The sequence below is a fragment of the Dermacentor andersoni genome, chromosome 2, assembly GCF_023375885.2.
Source record: "Dermacentor andersoni chromosome 2, qqDerAnde1_hic_scaffold, whole genome shotgun sequence".
Lineage (NCBI taxonomy): Eukaryota > Metazoa > Arthropoda > Arachnida > Ixodida > Ixodidae > Dermacentor > Dermacentor andersoni.
Window position 1 is genome coordinate 200,367,477 of NC_092815.1, and position 23,433 is coordinate 200,390,909.

The 23,433-nt window shown below is 46.3% G+C and overlaps 1 protein-coding gene across 1 annotated transcript in view; it reads left to right on the forward strand.

Annotated features, from left to right (window-relative positions):
- LOC126540241 (2-Hydroxyacid oxidase 1-like) overlaps window positions 1-23,433 on the forward strand; it is a 149,547-nt gene that overhangs the window by 80,168 nt on the left and 45,946 nt on the right. Inside the window, exons 6-7 of the mRNA XM_050187043.3 lie at window positions 15,119-15,252; window positions 20,578-20,669. Coding sequence (XP_050043000.2) covers window positions 15,119-15,252; window positions 20,578-20,669 — 226 coding nt within the window. The remainder of the gene's footprint in view (window positions 1-15,118; window positions 15,253-20,577; window positions 20,670-23,433) is intronic.

Here is a 23,433-nt window from a genome sequence, read left to right on the forward strand (position 1 = left end):
CAAATTCAAAAATGGACAGCACATACATTTTATAAATCATTAGTAGTGGGTCTCTTCATATCCCCGACCGACTCTTGCATAGCTTACGTAGGATGCCAACTGCTGTCACTCCTTTAATAACTACACGGTCAACATGGCTAAGCCAACTTAGGGAGCCGTCATAGACTACATCTAAGTACTTCACCGACTCCACTTGAGGTATAGTTTCGAGACGGTAGGACAGCGACATATAAAGGGGAGTGTTAAGGGGGAAAACAATATCAAGCATTCTCTCACGTTAAGGGAAAGGCGAATCTTGTTTAACCAGCTTTCTATGGCGTAGAGATAGTTCTGTAGTCGATAATATAGGGAGTGAATATCACTGTCTGATGCATAGAAAGTAATACCGTCTTTGTATACATGTGTTTGTACATCTGAATGCCGAGGATTGAAACTCATCGCAACGTTAAATAATTATGGAGAAGTGATAGCTCCGTGAGGAACACCTTGTGATTGATTATTTATGCTCGAAGAAAAGCCTTTTAGAGATCAATAGAATTTCCTCCCACTTAAAAATTCGCATATCCAGCTTGCAAGGTAATTAGGAAACTGTACATTTCGTACTATATCCAATAAAATTGCGCATGCTACACTTTCGTAGGCTTTGGAGATGCCTAGTGTCATAATAGCATCTATCTGCCTTTGGTGTTATGCTAATTTTATTCTACTTGCTATGTCCTCGTGAGCATGCCGGATTGAATATGATGGTCGGAATCCAATTTGGCAGGAATTAAGCAAGTCCTTGGTCTCTACAAGTATAAACATGCGGGCATATAGTACTTTCTCAATTAATTTCTCCAAATTTGAGATTAGCGCTATTAACCTTCCCCATGATATTTAAGAACAGGAAATATTTTAGCAATTTCCCAAGCAGACGGCATCCATGAAAATCCAATTGAGTGACATATAATAGCTAAACGGTCATGAGGAGCTTCATTAAATAAAATTTTGATCATAGCACAGGCAAGCGCATCTGCGCCGGGAACTAAACCTGGCAGTCGCTCCATGATTTCAGCCAATTCTAACATTGTAAGTTCTATACAATCATCTGATGCCCTTCGTAAGCTATAGCAATGTGGCAAAACTGAAGCAAATCTTATTTCTAATCCCTTCGCGATTTATTCTAGTGACTGTTTCATTTCATTACTGCTTAAGGTTATGGAGTCTATAATAAGTGGACGCGGAATAACTTTCCTACTGCGGAGAAAACTGAACAAAACGCACTTATTTTGATTGCTAGATAGGAAGTCAAAACGCTTGCAGCCGTATTCGTCTTTGGCTTTTGAAACTGTGTGTTTAAAGACGGCTCGAAAAAAATTATAATCGCTCGAATTGTTGGGACCCTGGTTATGTAAGAATTTTTCCCAAGCGGTTTTTTCTATAATCGCGACCGCATTCTTCATTCCTCCAACAGCTCTATGAATTTCTGTTATTTAGACGAATCTCAAATTCAGCCTTTTTTCGAGAATCTACCAAAGCCGAACAGACAATCGCAGTTTTTGCTCACTGCACGCGTCAGACAGCGATGAAAGAGTATCTCGTAAGCATTTTCTAAAAATATTGTAATTAATGAAAGTTCACACCTGATCACTCATAAACGTTGCAGGGCGTGCTAGTTCAAAAATTACTGGAAAGTGATCACTGCTTGTTGCACACTCAACAGTCGACGAAGAAGATACCCAGGCACTCGGGCCACAGAATGTAAGATCTATTGCAGAGTAAGATCTACCCCACATAAACGTAATAGATCCTGAGTTTACACACGTTAAACCATTGAGCATAGCCCAGCTCCATAATCTGGTTCCGCACAAATCTGTTTATAATCCCCATGATATATGGTGAGAGTTGAAGTCACCGGACACTAGCATGTCCCGTCCACAAGAACTAAAAACCCTATCCAGTGTGTGTGTGTCCTGGGGCGCTAAATGTAAAACTATTCCAAACTTTTATATTTCAATTCTGCAATCAGCGCACCGCGATTGGTCAAAAACTTTTTTGGACCACCACCACTTCACCTGTCTGTCACGCGACGTCACGAAAACCGCGATAGCTCCCCATCTGATATGACGTGTACACACTGATTATGCATAATTTGACCGAACAAAACAAAAATAGTTATTTCTGATTCGACGCCTTTTCCCATTAGCCCTCGGCTATTGGTCAAAAGTTTTCGGGCTGCGCCCACTTCACCTGCCTCTCACGCGCCGTCAAAAAACCGCAAAAACTTACCGCGTCAAAGATGCATTAATGCCGAACAAAACTGAATTTCCTTCTGAATAGCCGCAGGCTGCCCCGCTCCGATAGGAATAAAATATGGCTGCCGCCGATCGCTCCGGCACTGGCTACTCGCCCCTGCCGGAGAGCAGGGGTTTATTTGCGTGTAATAAAACCATTTGCATGGCCATGTAACGTTTCCGAGAATTTTCAGCATCTTTACGACCTTGTTTTGCCAACTCTTCTTTGCTGCTGAGGATCCATTTTAGCATCATTCTTAAGCTTCCGTGCCGCCGACGAGCCACCGAAAGCTAAGTAAGAGAAAGTGGACCCATCGCAGACGCCGGCACCACCCTCTTCATCCGGTTATCGATATTCAGTGCAGTGGCTCGGCCCATCGAATCCCTCTCCACTTGAGGATGTTCCTCGCCTCTTGTGAGCCAAGTAGATAAGACAAGCCGCTCAGTGCAGGCAATGTTATTCGTTTTTCAAGCAAAGAAAAATGACCTCCTATGAACGAGGGGAACATTTCATTGGTCTGTTCAGACAACCCTGCGGGTGACCACCCGATGCTTGCGTCGGCGATTACGCAAATTTGACGTCTGGAGATTGGAATAAAAACATATTGGAATAGTTTAACGTTATACGGCCTAGATACGACAAAAGGAAAATATGCATTTACCATGGTAAAGGGGCTACATGGAGGGAGATTCAGCTGTATCGCTAGGATTTTACACTCAGGAGTAGAAAGTGGAAATGAACTTTTAGCCTTACGGCAAATGTGAGGCGACAGAAGTATAATTAATGCGCTACCTCTAGTAGGACGTTCTAGAGGAAATGATCTGTAAAATTTTATCTGAAAATGTTTTGCTAATTTAACCAAGTTTCTTGCAAAAGAAATAAATCAGGGTTAAGTTGAGTAGTTGGACAAGTTAAATCTACTGAAGCAAAATATAAAGAGCGACCGCACTAATGAAGCATTTTCAGCGACCCTATGGTTTAGAAAGTGCCGCAGCCGAAACTGCCTTCTGAAGAATGCTTTCATTTAGTATAGCACTGGGCTTACTTTGCTTAGCTCTTGAGTGAGAACCGACGGAAGAAAAATTTATTCATGAAAGTGTTCTTTTATAGTCTCGAGCGCTTTGTTCCACATCTGTAATTTCGAAACCTGTGTTAACCAGATTACCATTAGCAGGCACTATGGAAGAGGAAGTCGAAGGTTCAAAACCGTCAATAGAAGGATGGGTACTTGCAATCCTATCTCTAGTTTGTGGCTTGGGATGAACTGTTTGGGTCATTGTAAGACTAAGACAGGTGGCTTGCATCAAATGAGACAAGTGACTAGCGATGGTCTGCGATATAAATTCGCCAAGGCTCATTGCCAGCCGTTCCATAGCTTTTGTAACGGCCTTTTCCACAGCGGCATCTATAGTTGCTGTTAGCGATACGTCCGAGGTAAGGTTTTGCCTCCCAGTAACACCGGCATAACCAAGCACCGATTCTTTCACGATGCTTGCGGTCTCCTTCCTAAAGCAACATCGTCTGTCAATTATTTCATCCACCTGCAATTCCTGAGCCCTAACAGATCAGTTGGAATAATTGGCTCGGTGACTTGCATCACAGAGGCAGCATCGCTCACCTTGGGCACTGCAATCACTTTGATCGTGCTCTTCCCCACACGACTTGACCTGCATCGTGCACTACTATGGCCGTATCGCCAGCAGTTACGGCATTGTAGCGGACGCGAAGCCAGAGGCGCAACTCTGAACAGAAGGAGCCACACCTTTTGTTCTGATGGACAGGAAGTTCCTGCGAATGTTGCAATCACCTATTCTGTTAGGACTCTCGTATTGTCTACCGCTCGATTGCAGCGATAAACAGCAATTACTCCAGTCCCAGGCGATCTCTCTACAGTGTCTGATGCACATAGATCCGCATCGCCACCTCTGAATATTTCCTTAGTGCATGCGAGGTGAGCAGGGATGAAGGCACTGACTGGCAGTGACGCGAGTGATGAACACTTAAGCAAAACCGCGACACAGGCCTGGTCTGGTGATCTGCACACAATACCTCCGCGGCCAAACTGTCTCACTGCTGTTATGGTCTGGTATGCAGAGTTCGCAGCACGGAGATATTTCTGGATATCCTAGGCGTTGGTCAACCATATAGAGCCTCCATTGGAAGGAACCAGAGCCACAAGGATGCTGCTCACGCCACTGCGGGTAAACATATCCAGGGGTAATTCGTCTGTCGGAATAGATGCTGTCCAAGGGGAAAAACCCCTGCCGAGGGAGTTTTTGAACATCAGCCTAGGATGAAGCAGGCGGAAGAATAATTGGAAGATCAACCAATAAGCCTAGAAAAGGCTAATACCACCCAAAACCTGGCCAAGTAACAGGAGCCGCAGAAAGATCCGAGGAGCGTTCGAAGGGAGAAGCATGCTTCTTTCGAACGATGTCCTGTTCTCCTTCGGCCAATGCCAGCATTTGCTAGGCACTTCTTCATCGTCTGCACATGATGATCCTCCCATCGGGTTCTTCGTCTTCATTGCTTGTGGGGACTCATGTTGCGATTGATCTGTGCCTTGAGTGTGATCGGTCCGCCACGTCTTCGGGGTGTATTCAAGGTAGTGCTAACTGATACGTCATACGTGATGTAGGTTGCCTCTCGGTTCCCCTTCCTGTGTTCGGCCGCTCTACCTCCTGGAGCGTCGCTCCGGTCGCCGTTTGTGGCAGCTGTCCGCCAGCATGCAGTAACACGAGCCATATGGTACTTCTACATCTGCGGTCTCGTCTCCGCCTGCTGCAACCTTTCCATCTTGGATCGCCAGTGGGCGCCAGCGCGATCCCCATCTGTTCTCTGGCATTCGCTGTGAAGATGTGGAGGATTGACTTGACAACTACGACCGGGTAACGTGTGCTAACAGCCTGGACGTGGCGTTGAAGCTACGCTACGTCTCCTTCTATCTCACGGGCGTAGCTAAGACTTGGTTTTTCAGTCAAGGGATCGACTTCACCGACTGGAGTACTGTCAAACAGCAGCTCCGACAAGGTTTCCGTACTCCGACTGTTGGTTCCGCTCTTGTGAAGAAGACACTCGACACTCGCGAGCAACAACTAGTCGAGTCCTATACCTCGTATAAGGATGATGCCCTGGCTCTTTGTCGCCGCGCGAAAGCTTCCATGACAGAATCAGACAGAGTATGACACACACTCAAGGACATCGGGAATGTCGCCTTCAGTGCGTTGCTTATCAAGGTCCCGCCTACCGTCATTGGTATTGTAGCTGCGTGCCAGCGCCTTGACGAACTCGAATCTGTACGATTACTGCCAGACTCCCCTAAAAAGTACACCACCGACAATCCCTCGTTGCGCGCAATGTCCCGCGCAATCATATGGGAAGAGCTGCAGTCTCGGCTTCTCGGCAGGTCCCATTCGTTCCCATGTCTCCGTTATCATTTTGCGTGACGTTGTCAAAGAGGAGTAGGTGTCCAGGGCTGCCATTGTGTATACGGACCTTCTAGCCCCAAGGCCCCCACCAACATACACACACGTAGCCGTACTTACCCCAGCCATCGTTCCATCGATGTCTCCAAAACCGACGCCGTCCCACTTGGCTTCGATGTCTCCCAACGCACCTAACGAACCTTACTATCCGCCATGGCGTCCCATTCGACCAATCTGCTACTACTGTGAGGTATTGTGGCCCCATCCCACATTTCTATCGCAAGCGTCCGCAAGCTGAGCGTCGCGTATATGACACAAACGAACGGGCCAACTTCTGTGCTACGGCCAATTTCCAGCGCCGTCCTTATGCTCTGCGTCCCGGCCACTCTCTATCGCCACCTGCAACATGCGAGACAGCTGCCGTCCTGCCAGACGTCGCTCGCCGTCACCCCTTCATCGCTCTATGTGGACACTTCGATCAGTCTCTCAATTCGCCGACTATTGCCCGGAAAACTCAATTATGCAGCTTTTGGACGAAAAACTGCATTGCACGACCAGACAAAAATTCCTGCAGCACGTCCACATAATACGCGATGGTGTTTTAGTAGAAGGTATACACGTGAAAGCATTATTAGACACTGGTGCTAGTTTGCCAATTATTCACCGTGATTTGTGTTTGCGTCTACAAAAAGTTACCACTCCCTACGATTGACCTACACTACTCGCTGCTCAAGGGGACGCTATTCGACCTTCCGCGATGTGCAGTGCTCGTGTCTATATTGATGAACTTCTGCATTATGTACAATTCGCCATGTTAAGTTTGCGTACCCAGCAGCTGATATAAGGATCAGATCTTCTTTCGGCGGTGTCCGCTTCCATCTGGTACTGGCAGCCTAAAAGGATGGATAGGTGAGTTAGTTGGTAATACATTGTGATACGAACTTAGAGCGCTAAACATACAAAGGACGTAGAAGAAGAGCGCGTTTGGTGTGTGTTTCTTCTAAGTTGTTTGTGTTTATAGCGCTCTAAGTTTTTATTATAATACCGACAATGGCTTCGCCACAAGACCAATACCGCCTATTCGCTTAATGCAGATGACGCACCAATTCGCTTGCTTGCTTCAGAAGAAACCGAGCCACCTTCTTGCTATAAGCGCATTGTTGCAATCGCGTCGGATGTCATTAACCGAGGTGACGTGCTTGTACAGCCACCTGCACGCTGTCTTAAAGTAGGGGCAGTCTTTGTACCAAGGCTGGTCCGGTTTGACGATGGCTCGGCATTCATCTGCGCTACTAACGCGACATCCGAAAAGATTGTAATTCCTAAGAGCACTACGTTGGCTTGCGTGACTAAATGAGAGCCTCTCTTTGTTGTTTCCGTTGAAGCGGCTTCCTCTGAAGCACCTCCTGTTGGACATTCCGCATCTCCCTCTGCTCTTGCAGCTTCCATAAGTCCCGACCTGACCTCTTCACATTCACAACAGTTGCTTGCTCTGCTAAAAATGCATTGAGCTTAGTTTGACGCGCATTCCACTTTATTGGGACAGACTTCCGTCACCCCATATCGGATGCGACTTCGTGAGACAGATGGCAGGTTCATCGTTCAATATCGACCATATCGCGTATCTCTAGCCGACCGGAAAGTAATTGAAGAAGACATCGACGACATGCTGCAACAGAAAATACGCGTCTGCGCTAGTCTTTGGCTATCCCCCGTCATTCTAGTTGGAAAAAAGACGGCTCTCAGCAGTTTTGCGTAGGTCACCAGGCACTCAACAAGATCACGCGCAAGGATGTATACCCTATGCCTTGCATAGACGATGCCTTAGATTCGCTGGAGGATGCCATACCTAGAGCCTCGATATGCGTTCGGGCTACTGTCAGCCACCTATGCATGAGGACGATAAAGAGAAAACAGCGTTTTCAAAACCAGATTGGCTTTATGCCTTCAATGTGATGTAATTCGGCCTCTGCAATGCTCTCGCAAAATTCGAACGCATGATTGGCGCCATTCTGCGTGGCCTGAAGTGGGATACTTGCTTGTGCTATCTGAGTCACATTATTGTTTTCCCATCAACCTTCTCTCAACACCTGCAACGTATGGACGAACTTCTCACGTGTCTTGCCAACGCTGGCCCACAGCTGAACACGAAAATATGACATTTTGCCAGCAAGACAATTAAGGTCGTCAGCCACATTGTGAGCAAGGACGGAATTTGTCCCGATCCCGACAAGGTTGAGCCGTTCTTCACTTCTCTCACCCTGAGAGGGCCAAAGATTTGCGCAGATTCCTTCGCCTCGTTTCCTATTTTCGCCGATTTATAGGAGACTCCGCCACAGTGGCTGCAAATTTGTACAAATTACTCGGTTCTGGTGCTCCAAATGAGTGTCTGCCAAGTGCGAATCAACGTTTACTCATCTGATAAATGCCCTCGAATCTAAACCAGTGCTTTCGGTGAAACTGCACCCACACTCTTGCATAAACATACTTGTGGTCACGGCGTTGGTGGTATTCTACTACAGCAAGATAAATCTTTGCATGAGGGTGATCGCGCACGGAAGCCGCGTACTGACAAGCGACGAGAAGGATTATATCATCACTGCGCAGAACTGTCTAGCTGTCGTTTGGTCGGTACAGAAGTCTCGACCTTCACGGCCGCCATTTTACCATAGTGATGGACCACCATGCCTTATATTGGCTTTCCATGTTCAAGAACTTGTGTGGACGCCTTGGTCACTGGAGTATCCGTCTGCAAAAATACGACTTCACTATTATCTATAAGAGGGGTAAAAAAAACCAGGACGCAGATGCGCTCTCTGGCTGCCCGCTTTCTACGGCGCAGTGCAATGGTTCCGCTCCTACCTTACGCGCCAACCTTTCGGATGGCCCGTCCGCATACGTGCTGTCCTTAAGTGCTATTGACGAGATTCGTTGTGATGACCGTGGATGGCTCAAATACCACCAACTCGCTGGCTCTTACTGCCGACGCATCCTAGACCGCCTTCAGGGAACTTCGCACACGCCCAGTGCCTGCCTTGGACCGTGTAATGAACGATTGTACGAAACGTGATTAGCTTAACGCTGAAAGAACAAGTCAGCGCTGTGTATTAGCAAACAGAGGTAGCTGATAGTCTAGTGGACGTGACGAAACGAAAATACAGTTGCTGAGATCATGTAATGCCTAGCGCACATAACCGGTGGTCTGCTACGTAACAAATTGGGTACCAAGGGAAGAGCAACGCAGTCAACGGCTCGAAGTTGGGCGGCGCGTTAAAATGAAGATATAAGTAGTGCGAGACAGCTAACCTGGATAGGGTTGTATTCAGTATCGCCGCGCGCTGAAGACAATCAGGCTGGCCGTGATGATGAATATATATAGACGAAAAAGATTGAGTGTGCATATATACTGCTCACAATCAATTTCATTTGCAGAAAAGGCAGAGGTTGGCCTGAGCTGGTACGCAGTAGCCTGGTACTCTGCACTGGGAAAGAGAGACAGGGAGTGAAATTATATGGACAATGATGTTGAAGCGAAAGGAAGGAATTAATGTTTGCTTTGATTGAATAGTGGCCCTACTAAATCCGCTCGTCTAGTCGTCGTGTGTCGTGCAGAAACATCAACAGCGCCTTCGTTTTAACGCGATTGGGTTAAGGGCCCCGTGTCTTAAGAATTCCGGCGTCGGTGTTGGCATCGGCGTCCGCGGTGATGTCCGTATGAGAGAAATCATCTCGTACCACGCATCCCGATCCACGCAGGTCCTCCGCGTGGTGTATAGGCGTTACTCAACTGACTGAATTTCTGGAAGTAAAACACGTCAGAAACAGTAACTTGTACAGTACGACTTACACACAACATACAAACATGATAATGTAATCAATGTAATGTAATAATGTAATCTCAATAGACGCGAAAGCGTAATTCTGTTGCACAGAAACTCAAGCACAAACCCCTTTTGTAGCTTCCGTTTGAGGTCTGTTGTAGTAGGAGTGGCGCACCGCACTCAATTTCTTGCAAGACCATCCAGATGGCGCTCGCCTCCATGCATACGCGACAGCGCTCTCCATGTGTGTGTGTGGGGGGGGGGGGGGGACAAAAAAAAAACAGAACGAGAAAACTCGCCTTCGTGCATTGCGTTCGCCGCCAGAGTTCCCAGGAAAACACTACGTTTACATAAGCTACAGTTGCCGGGAACCCTGGGAAGCAGTCAATGATTTTTGAACGCTATCGTGTTCCACTCTTAAAGGCGAAGCTTAAGCGTCCCCCAAGATTTTCTGCTGTGCAGTTGAAGTATCATGCCATGGGCCGATAATAGCGCCCTCCGACATTGGTCGTGTTACAGCGCGGACTAGAAATCTGTACAGCGTCCATCCCTCAGGCATATATGCTAGGCAATCACATAATATGAGCTCCATAGTTTCAGGCATCTGCCAGTACTCGCGGTCAGCGCTATTCAAATGACCGATAAGGTGTGTGTAACGGCAGGTAAAAGGAACGCACAGCCGAATCCTGCATAGCGACGACACAGGCTTCATGTTGCCTTCCGGAGCACGCGGAACTTTTCATCTGTGTTGATTACATGCACGTGCCTGTGGTAGTAGTCAGCATCATCCCTGCCTAACATCGTGAGGTCATCCATAAGTATCTTGCTCAGGGAGTTAGTGTTTGTCAGCTTGACAGTAAGCAATCCACACTTCATCAGAGGCAGAGACTGCCTGTCTTGTCCCACTACCAGTGAGTTCTTTGCCGAGCGCACCACGATAACCAGACACTCAACGAGGAAATTTTCCGGGCAGGACATCGATAACTGGAGATATCAATAAGAGGCCTCCGTCTGAAGCAGTGGGCATAAATTAGGCTGAACATGATGAAAGTTTGTTTTTCGGCCGCTTCTTTATATCCACTGGGGGACACCCCAGGCTGCACAATTATGATTATTTGTTGGCATTATAATTTCACGAATAATCTAGAGTCATAATGCTTAGAGCTCACGCTAAAACTGCCTATGGTCTATACACGACCATGCGCTAAAGTGCATCTGCGACACATTATACTCTTGAGAACTCTTTTGTTCGTGCTTAACAGAAAAATCCGAGATAGCTTTAAAAAGCCGCCGCGATTATCTATCTACATGCGTGCTACAGCGGCTTTCCTTTATTTGTGCAAAAAGAAAAAGCGAGGCGAAGTACTGCGTTTGGCGAGAAACTTGGCCCGTATTCAAACGGCTCGTACTCTAGAATTGTTCGTAAAATAAATTTTCAGCCAACGGTGATATTGGACATATATATATAGCGAAGGCGGCCGACAAATGCAAGGAGCGGTTAAGAAAGAAATGCTTGTAATTAGTGCTGGTTACTCTATAATAAGAACACAGAAAATGCTAGAGGCTTATTTAGGCATTTTATAACTCACACGAAGTACGAGTTATCTGTACAGAAGGCTTCGCTTCTTTAAAGGGCCCCTCACCAGGCCCTATAGCAAATTTGGTTATATGCTGGAAGTTGTTACGCGTCCTCTAGGGAATGTTCTGCCGCAGATATGTTTCAAACCGGCTCATTATTAGCCGAGATAGAGATATTTCAGTGCCGCGAACCCATGATTTCAGGAGGCGAGATCCACTGCATAGCGAGACACTGTCTCCACTCGCCCCGTCGAGCTTCCACAAGCGAAATTCCTTCCCTGCGTTCTCCCATACCGGACCTCGAGAATCGTGTGACGCATACTTCGCAGGCCTCCTCTACATTTTTTTCTTTCTCATCGCCTTTTTTTTATTTTTGCAGCGATGCGCAGGAGCTGTTGTGATAGCCTGGCTTCGCGCGGCTCACAATTTTGCGCGCTTTGCACAAGGACAAACGACTAGCGATATCATTCAATGCTACACGAATACTGAGGCAGGACAAGCGGATCGCAGAGCATGATCACTCGCTGGAACACGGTAGAAAATGGCATAGTTTCGGTATCCACGCCCGTGAATGCACGACCGGGCGAACAAGCAGACGAAGCGGAAGTACCATCTCTCTTGCTTCGGCGCGAAATAAAACAAAAAGCCCGCAGACATTCCGTTTGTGTGTTTTATTATTTCTCTAAACTGCAATTCGCCAATTCAAGCAACAGAGCGCACAGATAACTAATGGTGCCTTGACTAATTCTCGAAGTCACGTGTCACCGCGAGCGACGTCACACTGCGGACCCGAGTACGTCACCGTCCGGCTTGCAGCGCAGCGGCCGCGAGGAGGAGGGGAAACGGCGTTCGGCTTGAAATTTCAGACCATTCTGCGGCGCGTAGTAATGTGATTCTTTGCAAACACGATCGTTATCGCGCAATGTATGCTATATGCTTGTCAGCTCGAAATGTCCAGAGCTGGTGAGGGACCCTTCAAAGACGTCTTCACTGTTAGTGTGGATAAACGGTGCACCTACATATATAAACGCTTATTATGCGAGCCTATAAACGTACCTTGCAATATACATCATAAGAAATACAATGATTAACGAGATCAAGACAGAAATGAGGTAGCTAATAGTTACAGCATTCGCAGCGGTACTTATCGAACAGAGAAATAATACAGATATATATATATATATATATATATATATATATATATATATGGGTAATGGCGAGCTTGCACAAAAACATCCTGCTTTCCTGCAAAAATTCGTGCCGACACGTGGAAAGACGTATACTTCGGTCTTACCCTGGAGGGGACGCACTTTAATTCCATTCATGTATATTGCGTGTTTCTTGTGGCCAACGCACGCAGGCGCCCCGTCGAAGAAGACGAACGCTCTCTGGCTCTCGAGATGTCGGCTGAACTGGCCAGCGCTGCAGTTACCCTTAGTAAATATACTTTATAAACAGTCTCCACTCTTAATGCTTCGTTCGCGTAACATTTTGGTGGAGGTGCGAGGTATCGATCCCCGTACCTCTCGCTTCGTTCGCGTAACAATATATCAAAAGCGTTGCTTATTCACATCAAAAATAAGGTATTTTCTATCGAGCAAGTAATAACTGAAGGGTGTAGATTATTAGAAGAATTTTCCGTACCATATAATATGCCGCTGGCAATATTTTTCACATTATGATTTATTACTTTCGCATTCTACGAAGAAAAATTACCATAAATAGTAAAGACCTGCCATGGTTGCTTATAGAGGCTATGGTGTTGGGCTGCTAAGCACGAGGTCGTGGGATCGAATCCCGGCCACGGAGCCCTCATTTAGATGGGTGTGAAATGCGAAAACACCCGTGTACTTATATTTAGGTGTGCGTTAAAGAATCCCAGGAGGTTGAATCTTCCGGAGTCCTCCACTACGAGATGCCTCATAATCAGAAAGTGGTTTTGGCACGTAAAATCCCATAATTAAAATAAATAGTAACGCCTGCAGCATGTTTTTTACATACCATTCTTTTTAAATTCCCTATGTCTATGTATCATATGCAGCACAAATAAGCACAGACCAACCGCAGTAGCCTTGGGATTTCCTCAATATGCAGATTGACAACTGTTGGTGAATGAGTGCTGGTTATACAACTGCTTACTGTGCTCACAGCGCCGCGATGGAAGATGCTTCTGCGAGCCTTTCACTTCAACATATATACTGCGCCTGAGCACGAGGTCGCGGGATCGAATCCCGGCCACGGCGGCCGCATTTCGGTGGGGGCGAAATGCGAAAACACCCGTGTACTTGGATTTAGGTGCACGTTAAAGATCCCCAGGTGGTCAAAATTTCCAGAGTCCTCCACTACGGCGTGCCTCATAATCAGAAAGTGGTTTTGGCACGTAAAAGCCCAAAATTTAAAATATACTGTGCCTAGATAAGACACCCACTCTCAATTTGCCGCGTTCTATTGTCATGACAAGTGCTGCAATTCAGAGCGCGCTGAACCCAGTCCAAGTACCCTTGCATCTTCGAACCTATACTATACTATACTAGTGATAAGTGGCTTTGCAGCCCATCCCAACGTTTATCAATCAGACGACTCATAACTGAACCGAAAATGAACTAGCTGGCTTTGCTTTACAATATTGCTAATTTAGCAGCATGAGCAGGTTAATTTTGCAGAGGCAGTTACGACTGCATAGCTTGCGCGCACACGTTCGCACCCTTGAAGTGCCATGCATCTTTAATTTGGGGAGAAGCATTTCATGCGCCGTGTGTTTGGTAATTGCCTACGCAATTCCAGGCTTATAATTGGATGCTAAATTGTCCGAAAAGTATTTCCCGCTTAATGACCGGCTATCGTTGTTATATTTGTAGCAGGAAGTGTTATTGATGAAGAGAACACGAAATTGTGAATTTGTGAATGCATGTTTGGATTCTAAGCTCCATCAAATCGCATACAAATGTTCGGCGTTTGTGTGTTCTTTAGGAGATCAATACGCACTTTACCGCTTATATTTCTTGCGGAAATCACGCTAGAAGCAATACCGATTTACTGGCATGAAATCAAACCTAATAGAGAAGGAATGCAATATTTAAGGCTTCACTATACAGGGTGTTTCATGTAACTTCAACCAAGGATTTGAAAAAAACAAAAAAACATGTAGGTAAGGGCAGCTGAATGAAACCAACAACATATAGTATGCAGTCATATGGCTCTTTTTAGAGTAGTTTTGATATTCCGCCTAATTAGGTAATTAAGTAAGATCAATTATGGGAAAGACTAATATTCACTTTAGGGCAAAGTGTGCTTCGTTACATTGTAGTGCGGTTTCAGAAACGACCAATCATATTTTGTCTGGCAACGTACATGCTGCGTCGTTATATTTTTCGGTGCTTAAAGAAAGCCCGAGAAGTACGAAATATAACCACGTGACTACGTTCATGCGCTTTCACAATGCAGTGCTCTCAACCCTGCTTCCAGCGAAAGAGCCGTGCGCACGGACCGTAGCGAAGTCAGCGGCCGCGGCATTGGGCATCGGCTTCAGAGTGCGTCAGCATCTTTGATGGTGGCACCCGGAAAGAAAGCGCCATCGTCCTTGATGAGCGATAAGCTCGAAAAAGGGTTGAGAGCCCTGCAATACAATAGCGAATAAGCCCCGTCACGCGCTTTTGTTTCATATTTCACGGGCTTCCTTTAACCGGCAAAAGAAAGACAAGAACACCACACACAATGTACACTGTAAAAAAAAATGGATCGGTCACTTCTGAGCCCTCTCTACAATGTAATGAAACGCACTTGGCCTTCAAGTGAATGTTAATTTTTTTTATCTCAGTTAATTAACTAAAAAAGCGGAATATAAAAAATATTTGGAGGTGCGCCAGATGACGCTAAACCATATGTCGTTGGTTTCACCCAGCTGCGTTTAACCACTTGTTTTTAATCCTTGCTTCAAGTTACGTGAAACACGCTGTATAAAAACGACGTATAATATTGACGCTGCGCAAAATATAACAGTGACGTTAATTTTTGCCGCAGCTGTGCCAACTTCGATGAGTGGGGCATGGAAGCAGCTAGGCCAGCCTTCTGGGACGCCGGTGCCACTTGGGATGACCTGGAGTGGCTGCGAAGCGTCACCGCGCTCCCCATCGTGGTGAAAGGAATACTGCGCAGTGGGTGACGCTGACGATACCACGCATAAATTGCTCACTAGCATTTTACGTTAAACGTTACCTTTAGCTATTCATCGCGAGAAATGTCGCAGTCTCGGCCTAAAGACAAAGCATTATTAGGGATAGAAACGTATTCGGGAATTACGCAACGTCATGTTCGTACTGTTATAACCCGTATTGCGTGCAGCAAGCACTCACTTACCAACCAAACAAGCATGATGGGACGCGCGCACAAACATGGACAGCTCTCACTCGATGGCCGCGCACACTCGCTGTCACAACCTTGGTGTGGAGAGAAACGCCGGCAGCGAAACTCTTGTTTTGAGCTTGGCTCAAAACAAGAGTTTTGTCCCCCCACTCGCTCCACTGTTTTAACAACGCCGACTCTCCAAACATGAGATTGTGTGGCCTGCCGACATTAGCCGCACGGCAAGACAACGCACATGAAGCTATACGCCATCCATCTCGGTTTGGCCTTCGCCCTGGCGCACACTGCTCGTAACTGCTGAAAGCGGCCGCGCATCCACTCGGCGCAAATGACCATCTTTGGCAGGTTTCAGCTACGCGGTAACAAAGCTCTGGGTTTCTCGGCAGTTTGGTTATCTTGAATGGGTCACCCACTGACTTTAAGAAACTGCCGAGAAACATAAAACTTTATTACCACGTGGCTCAAAATGTCAAAAAGTGTTCCAAGTACGTCTTTTCCGTATATCATATCGTCATCTATAACAACGGTGTAAGAAGTCCATAACTACGGTGCTTGGAGGCATTTTACTTCTTTTGAACTTCGATGCCCATTCGGTTACGCAGCGCTGATCGGGCGACTGCCGAGAGAGGGCACCAGGCATCTCGCGTGCCTCGTGTCTCGCATTTCTGCGCCTTTTAGCTCAAGTTTGCGGTGGTTGCTAGAAGGTGCTGAAACTCCAACGGCCAAGGTCATTCTGAAGATGTGCTTTAAGCAGTCCCTGATGGGAAAAGCCTTGCGATTTCAAGCATCGATTCTGCTCTACGTATTTTTTGACCAAACGTACTTCGAAATTTCGCCTCGCACGCCTCGCTGCACTCTTTGTTGTCCTGTCACCACATAATCATGACCCAGCGAGGCAAGAGATCTGTACAGGAACGACGGCAATGCAATAGCGCTCGTATGCTGAACTAGGACCTCTTCACTACATACACAACAAATTCAACTTATAAAATATTCAATAAAAATTTATTCTAACATAGCGCAAGCAAGTGCGCTATGTTCGAGCGGTTAAATAACAATATTTTACCGCTGTAACGTGTTCAGATACTCACAGTGGTGCATTTGTAAATAAAATATAAGTTTGTTCATGTTACCAGGTGCGCGAAAACAGATATCGCTTAAAGAGGACGACACAAGCGAGCACTCTCAAACAAGAATTGTATTGATTAGTTAATTTTCATTTTGCTGTTATTTAGCTCGCTTGGTTCTTAATATGAGACTACGTGCTACAACATACGTTTGCTTCCGCAGCCTGTCCGCTGTCGTACATTCTCGTGATTCTGCCATGAAGATCAGTTGCGATTGTGTACTTGCACGGTTGCCATCCACTTGACGTTTGTTTTACTTGAACAAATTTTTTAAGGCTATGAACCAATTTGACCGGCAACAATCTATATTATCATATCAAGGTTCTTACGGAGATCAAGCACCGATACCTTGGTTTCAAAAAGAAGGCACAGTACTTCATGAATGCCAGTGACAAAAACTGTTCTAGGTCCCTTTCGCGGCTTCTGGATTCAAAAAATAGTCCATGGAATATATTTTTAATAAATAAAGCGACGACAGTAATTAAAAAAGGCTGCAATATAAAAGACCACAGAGCGATCTGTGAAAACTAACGGCGTATAGACCTTTTCACGGGCCGAGGAGGAACAGGCGCGCGGCGATTGCCTTTCCTCCTCTCTGACTTGCGCGATACGGCGCGGCACTGCTCGGAAGTATTGCGGTCGCGTGCTGCGTAGCGATTTCGACATGTTTTAGCTCGTAGTTTGTGAAATTTACGCTGTGTCCCTTCATAGAGGATCGTCGAAGAACCAGCGTGTATCCTTTCGGTGCATCGCTAACTGCAGTACGCGGAAATATCTCTTGGGGGCGCAAACACGTGACGCGCATCGTCAGCAGCGGTGTGTGTATGTGTTGTGAACTATTTTGGGTGTATAGGCTTTAATTCAACCAAGAGAACCGGTGTCTGTGTACTGTCATGAAATGGGAAATCTGACCACTATCGGATCGCTTGGCGTAGGAACAAAACTTAAAAGCGCAGCCTCGTGTACCCCGAAACGTCTAAGCGCCAGGCGCTATCAAATATATGTGATACACCGGCATCGTTCCCATGCATTTTAACTATAGTATACTTGAAATCACTATGTTATGTCTACGCTAGCCTCCTCTATGAGGCCTATGGCGCTGCCCAGCACAGCGATCACTGCGGTTGGTGAGCCAGCGCGATACACACATTAGCTTTGTGCTTCAGCATTGCCTTTCTTTCCCTGTAAAGCCGTGATATTTGAGAGGGATAACATAAAAAGAATACGACGGCTATTTGTGAGGACAAAATTGCCGTGATACGGGTGAGCACGTCGTAGAGAACAGGATGAACAAAACCAAAAAAGAAAACAAAAAAGAAAGAAAACGGGCGGCTAACGCTGCAATAAGGTGTTTCATGCTTGGACCATGCGATCTATAGAACAAAGATATCTATAAACCAGCATCTACCGCTGCTTCGGACGCTCGCGTAGTTCGTAAACGGTCGCTTTGCTAGACAAGTGTAATTCGCTCTGTAAGGTACGCTGTTATTACTAACCAGAACTATTTTATTCATGGGTGGTATTCACGTTTACCGAACCAGGTCGTCACGCAATATAATGTAAAGCTAGCAGTTTGAATGCTTCATGAAGTATATAACGGTACAATATCTACCGTGGAACAACGGTACCCATGCTGTTACAATCGTCGTGTATGTTTCATTGCTCTTGAACCGCAGCTTAGAACTAAAGGAGAATAGTGCTATAAAGTCGCATTAGTGAATGGAATTTTGAGAAATACGCAATTGATCTCGGAGGCTGAGTGCAGGCTTAAACGCGGGCGCACACATCGCACTGCGTGCTCCGTCCGCCCCAACGCCAGCAGAAGGTCCGTCCATGCCGACTTAAACCACTTCAGTACGCCTCACGGAACCGTTTTCCACGTGGAAGACACCACACCACACTAAATAGAGCGCGCGAGCGTGGAAACAAACACCAGAAACCAGCGCCGAGCGTATATCTGACACAGAAGACGGAGCGCTCGCCCGAGCCAGCATGCCGACTGCCCATAAATGGCGCCGCTGCGCATGCAAAATATGGTGGCGCCCATGAATAAACAGTCTATAGACATGGCATCCAAAGTTGGGCCTCTCGCATATTACAGGAATTTTTCAGTATTATTCCAGTTTGTTTCAAGCTGAAGTTGCCGAGAATTGAAGTGGCGTCGCAGCCCCAATTTAATGGCCTCGCATCCCGGGTAGTCATCGGTAGCAGGACGTACAGGTGGCATGTCACACGAAGCCAGCATATCATCTTAAATTGTAACCTTGTTGCCGCGAGAGTTTGTCGACTTGCTAACCTGCATACTTGATAGCGATCGTGTACAGACTACGTTAGAGCAGACTCAGGTACTCTGAAGGTACGAGACGCTTTCGTTCGTGACGGGCTGTCTCAAACACGATGGTACTTGTAGCTTTAAAGGGGCCTTGAATCACTTTTTATCGAAGTGGAGAAAGGCACTTGAAGTGAAAATAGGCTATTTCAGAAATACTTCGCCGAAAGAAGTGCTTCAATGCGGTCAGCACAAGCGGAGTTATTGGCATTAAACACGGCCTCCGCCGTGCTCCCAGTCCTTCTTCAATGCCTTGCACTGCAAGGACTCCACCACAACGCTCCGCCTTCTATACGTCACCGCGGCGAGCAGTTAAACTTTCATTTCGTATGCTAACCCAGACGCCAGGACTTCTGATTTCGGCACCTACGAGGCGCTAACCCTAAGGCAACCGTGGTTGTCCTCAGCAAGCCGCAGTGCACTTAGCCAGTGGACTCATGGCGGCACCCTGCGGCTGCCGCGGTATCTAGGCTTCGTAGCATACCGCAGCTGCCACGGAAATTCACTTTATTACGAAATAAAATATAGCGTCCAGAATAGAATGAGGAGCAGGCTTCTGTAGAAAAGAGAACGTTTGAGAGAAAGGCGACTTCGCGTTCCGCTTGCGAGCTCCACGCACCGCGTACGACAGCAAACTTTGGCTAAGATGTTCACAGAAGCGTGTGCTACCCTCGGACTATGTTTTTTCACCACGCCCGAGGGCTGGTTCAGGGTCCCTTTAAGGAAGGATCAAATGCACGGAGACGACAGTACGAGAGGTTGCGAGACTTTCGCTTAAGGTTTTTTTTTTTATTTATTCCCAGTACCTTCCACGCCTCGCTGAGGAAGCACTGAGTAGGGGGTGCGGGGGGAGGGGGTGCCGTTACAGAAACACAATAAATAACTTATAAACATGATAAAATACACGAGTGGCAATTGTGCTTAATACATATCGTTGATCAATACATAGAGAACCAAGAAATACGAAGTCATTACGCAGTCAACTTGCCAGGAGCTTCCACGCTTCTTTCGCAGAAAATAGCTCTGTGTAAAAAAATACTGAAGCGCGGTGGTGGGATCCGTTGATAGCAAGAACTGACTGCTTAGAATTAAAAAAACAGCGGCGAGAAATTAATGTACAGAGGCGCACTTAAATTGTTATTCACGTCGCAGCTGGCGCATTGTCTCAGCTGCGTAAACAGAGTATCGACACCAAGCAGATATGAAAAGGTTTGAGCACGTGCAAAATGCCACGGAGAAGTAGACACGCTGTTCAGTAATATGAATGAAATTTCTATTGGTATTTGTACTATTAGTCATGTGCACGTCTTTGACAGAATGAAGTGTTTTGACAGAGAAAGATCCTAGACATCTTCACAAATCGTTCAAGAATTTTAGTGACTACTGGCTTTAATGAAATCTTTCTTCTGACCACGACTGGGTGGAAAAAAGGTTTGTTCACACTTTGGTGCAGACACTTAAGTGCGAGTGCAGGGACACTAAGCTGATAGCAGGAGGGGCTGTTCAGGCTTGCCAAGAACAGTGCAGATGCCATTTTTCTTGTTGTTTGTGGCTTGAAATATTTTGATGGTCCCTGATACGACTTACCAAGTTCCCAGAATCTCAGTTGATACTAAAGAGCACAAAAGTACTCTCCTGTGCGGCTGCTGTGCTGAACGCAGGAGACGACGCTCTGCTGGCTGCACAACATGGCGCAGCCGCTATACTCGTGTCTAACCACGGTGGACGTCAGCTGGATGGAACCATAACTACGGTATGTGCATCGCTGAGTGATATGGCAAGTACACAGGTTATTGCCGGGAATTAAGCATCAGCGGTGCCGTTTCTGTGGCTACAGAGTACGAAAGCTCTCTAATATGCCCAAAAACTTGTGCTTTTGGCCATTTAAGTGTAGATCAACCCTTTGAAGTGCCGCGCTGAAAAATAATATACAGGGTGTCCGAAATTAGACTTTCCGGGTGTTAAAAAAATGTGAAGAGGAGTACACAGAAGCCATTTGTCTACCTAGGTTATATGGCCAGGTGGTCGCAAACTGTGAGGATAATTCTCGTCGTAATGTCAGTATTTAATTAAATTCGATAATTACCTTTTTATTTACTGCAGTTAGCATGTATGTTTATATTAAAACTCAGAGGCGGTGCCATTTGGTGACTATTCCATTTTGTACAATTTTAGTAACGCGCCTGTGTCCCGCGATATGCACGTCTGAAATTTCAGCCCAAGACGTCAAATTACGCATGCGAGGCCCCTCTCTAGTTTGACGCAGCTGTTGCGTATTGTGTTCCGTCTGAAGAGAATGTAGGGTGTTAGGCGACGGTGAGAACGTTTCGTTCTCGGCCAGCGTTTTCGTTCTTGGCCAGCGAAACCAAAGAATGACTGTGCGGGCAACGTGAGACGAGCCCTGTTTCTTTGAGCAATTGCTAGTAGAGTGGGTGACAAGACGTCGTGCCACTTAAGACTTCTTATGCACTCAGGTGCAGCGCTACTGCTCTGTTTCTTTAATAATAGTGGAAGCTTTCTTTGCAGAATGATTGAAATTAATGCCATCTCACAACATAAAGCGACAGTGTCAGCTGCCATACAGCACATTATTAGCCACTAAAGTTTCCAGGTCGCCTGGCACATGCGTAAATAGAATTTGCGACCCTGCATTGTCAGCGCTTAGGAAACGCGAGTTAATGACGCGTATTCGCTATGTCACCTTTTTATAGTTAGAACGCATCTACCAGTCCTCATGACAGAGCATGAAATGATGTCAACGCAGTCAAATTTCTATTTACTTAGTTACACACAGCTCCGATTCCGGCATTTCTTCAGAAGTGGGAATAAAAGAACAACAACAACAAAGAAGTACAGTGTAAATACATGGCCTACATAGAAACAACAAATAGAATCATTTAAAAAAAATTTGCTTTGTATATACCATTGCTTACACAACATTAGTTTCGAGTTATGTGAAATCTTACTCAACTTAGAATTACGACAATCGCCAAGAAACGAACGGTTTAAGAATGGGCGAAATGCTTGCCATCCGCCGCCGCACACCATATTAACCGCTCTCGCGTCGAGCCGACAACTCTGCGCAGCATTTCCGGGCCGATGCTTCTACATGCGGTAACTATTCTCACCTTCATGTCGTTGACATCGGTGGGCTCAACTGCGTAACCGCGATCGTTCACATAGCCCCACAAAAAGAAGTGCACTGGAGAGAGATCAGGGGATCTCGGTGGCCAAAACATCTCCCCTTCGCGTCCAATCCACTGCCATGGAAAGTCACAGTTTGACCAGTTCTTTGCATTGAGGAGAAATGTGGCGGGGCGCCGTCATGCTGGAACCAAACTTGCCCCATTTCCTTGAGAGGTAGACTCGATGCAAATTTATCGACGAGACGGGCAAGAACTTCGTGCGCATAATTCTTTCCATCGACGTTCCCTCCGACGAAGTGAGGGCCAATGATTCTGTACCCAAGTATGCCACACCATACATGTAGACCCCACGAATTTGGTGGTTGTGTTGCCGCAGCCAGTGAGGATTTCCTTGCGAGCAGTAGTGAGCATTGTGAATGTTCACTCTGCCGTTTCTGCAAAATCGACCTTCATCAGTCCGAGCCAATCTTTGTACGAAATCCTTACCTTGGCCAATTCTATTATGGCGCAATTACAAATCTGCCTCGCTTAGGTCCTGATGAAGACTCAAATGGTATGGATGAAATTCGTGCTTTTTTAGAACGTTGTGCACTTTTCCCACGCTTTTTCCGCATTGTTTAGAAATCTCTCTAATGCTTGCATTTGGCATTGCATGCACGCAGACAAGTACGTCAATATTGAAGTCCTCATCAATGATGCTCTTCTTGGGCTGTGTTTTGGTGAACGGAGCCTGTAGTGCGAAAACGTCTGATAATGCTAAAAAATGCGGTTTTGGTTAGAACTCCCGATCCGGATGGCGAGACGGGTACTGACTCATTTCTTGTGAGGCATTGCCGTTCATCTCCGCCATTGGTAGCACTACATAATTTTTTTTCTGGCGTAGAATATTATGTCGACCCTGACGAAGCAGCCATTTTTCAAGGCTCAAGCTCTCAACATATGGGAATTTCAACAAGAGTGGACATTCCCATAGAGCTCACCGGCCGAATTGACTGCAGCGCACCAAGCCGATGGTATTAACGCCTTCCGGTTTCGGGCGCGCGCGTTTTGAACAGCAGTTGGTACAAGCCATGCCGGCTCCGCTGATCGGTGCGGCATTTTTTTTTCGCTTCTACTGCTGAACCACGCGCGGCCTTCGCGCGGTATCGTTTTACTTAGTAAAAATGATTGCAAACAATCTTTACAAACCTCCAGCGAATCTGTGTCACGTTCAATTTCATAAACAAAACGCAAGACGTCTTCTGAAGTGATAAAATGTTTATTTTGCTCTATATAAATGCTCGTTCCAGGCTTCTTGTGCATTCATCCAAACTTGTGGCACCAGGTAAGCAGCAGTCATTGCCGTACAAAGCTCCACCGTATGCCATCAGC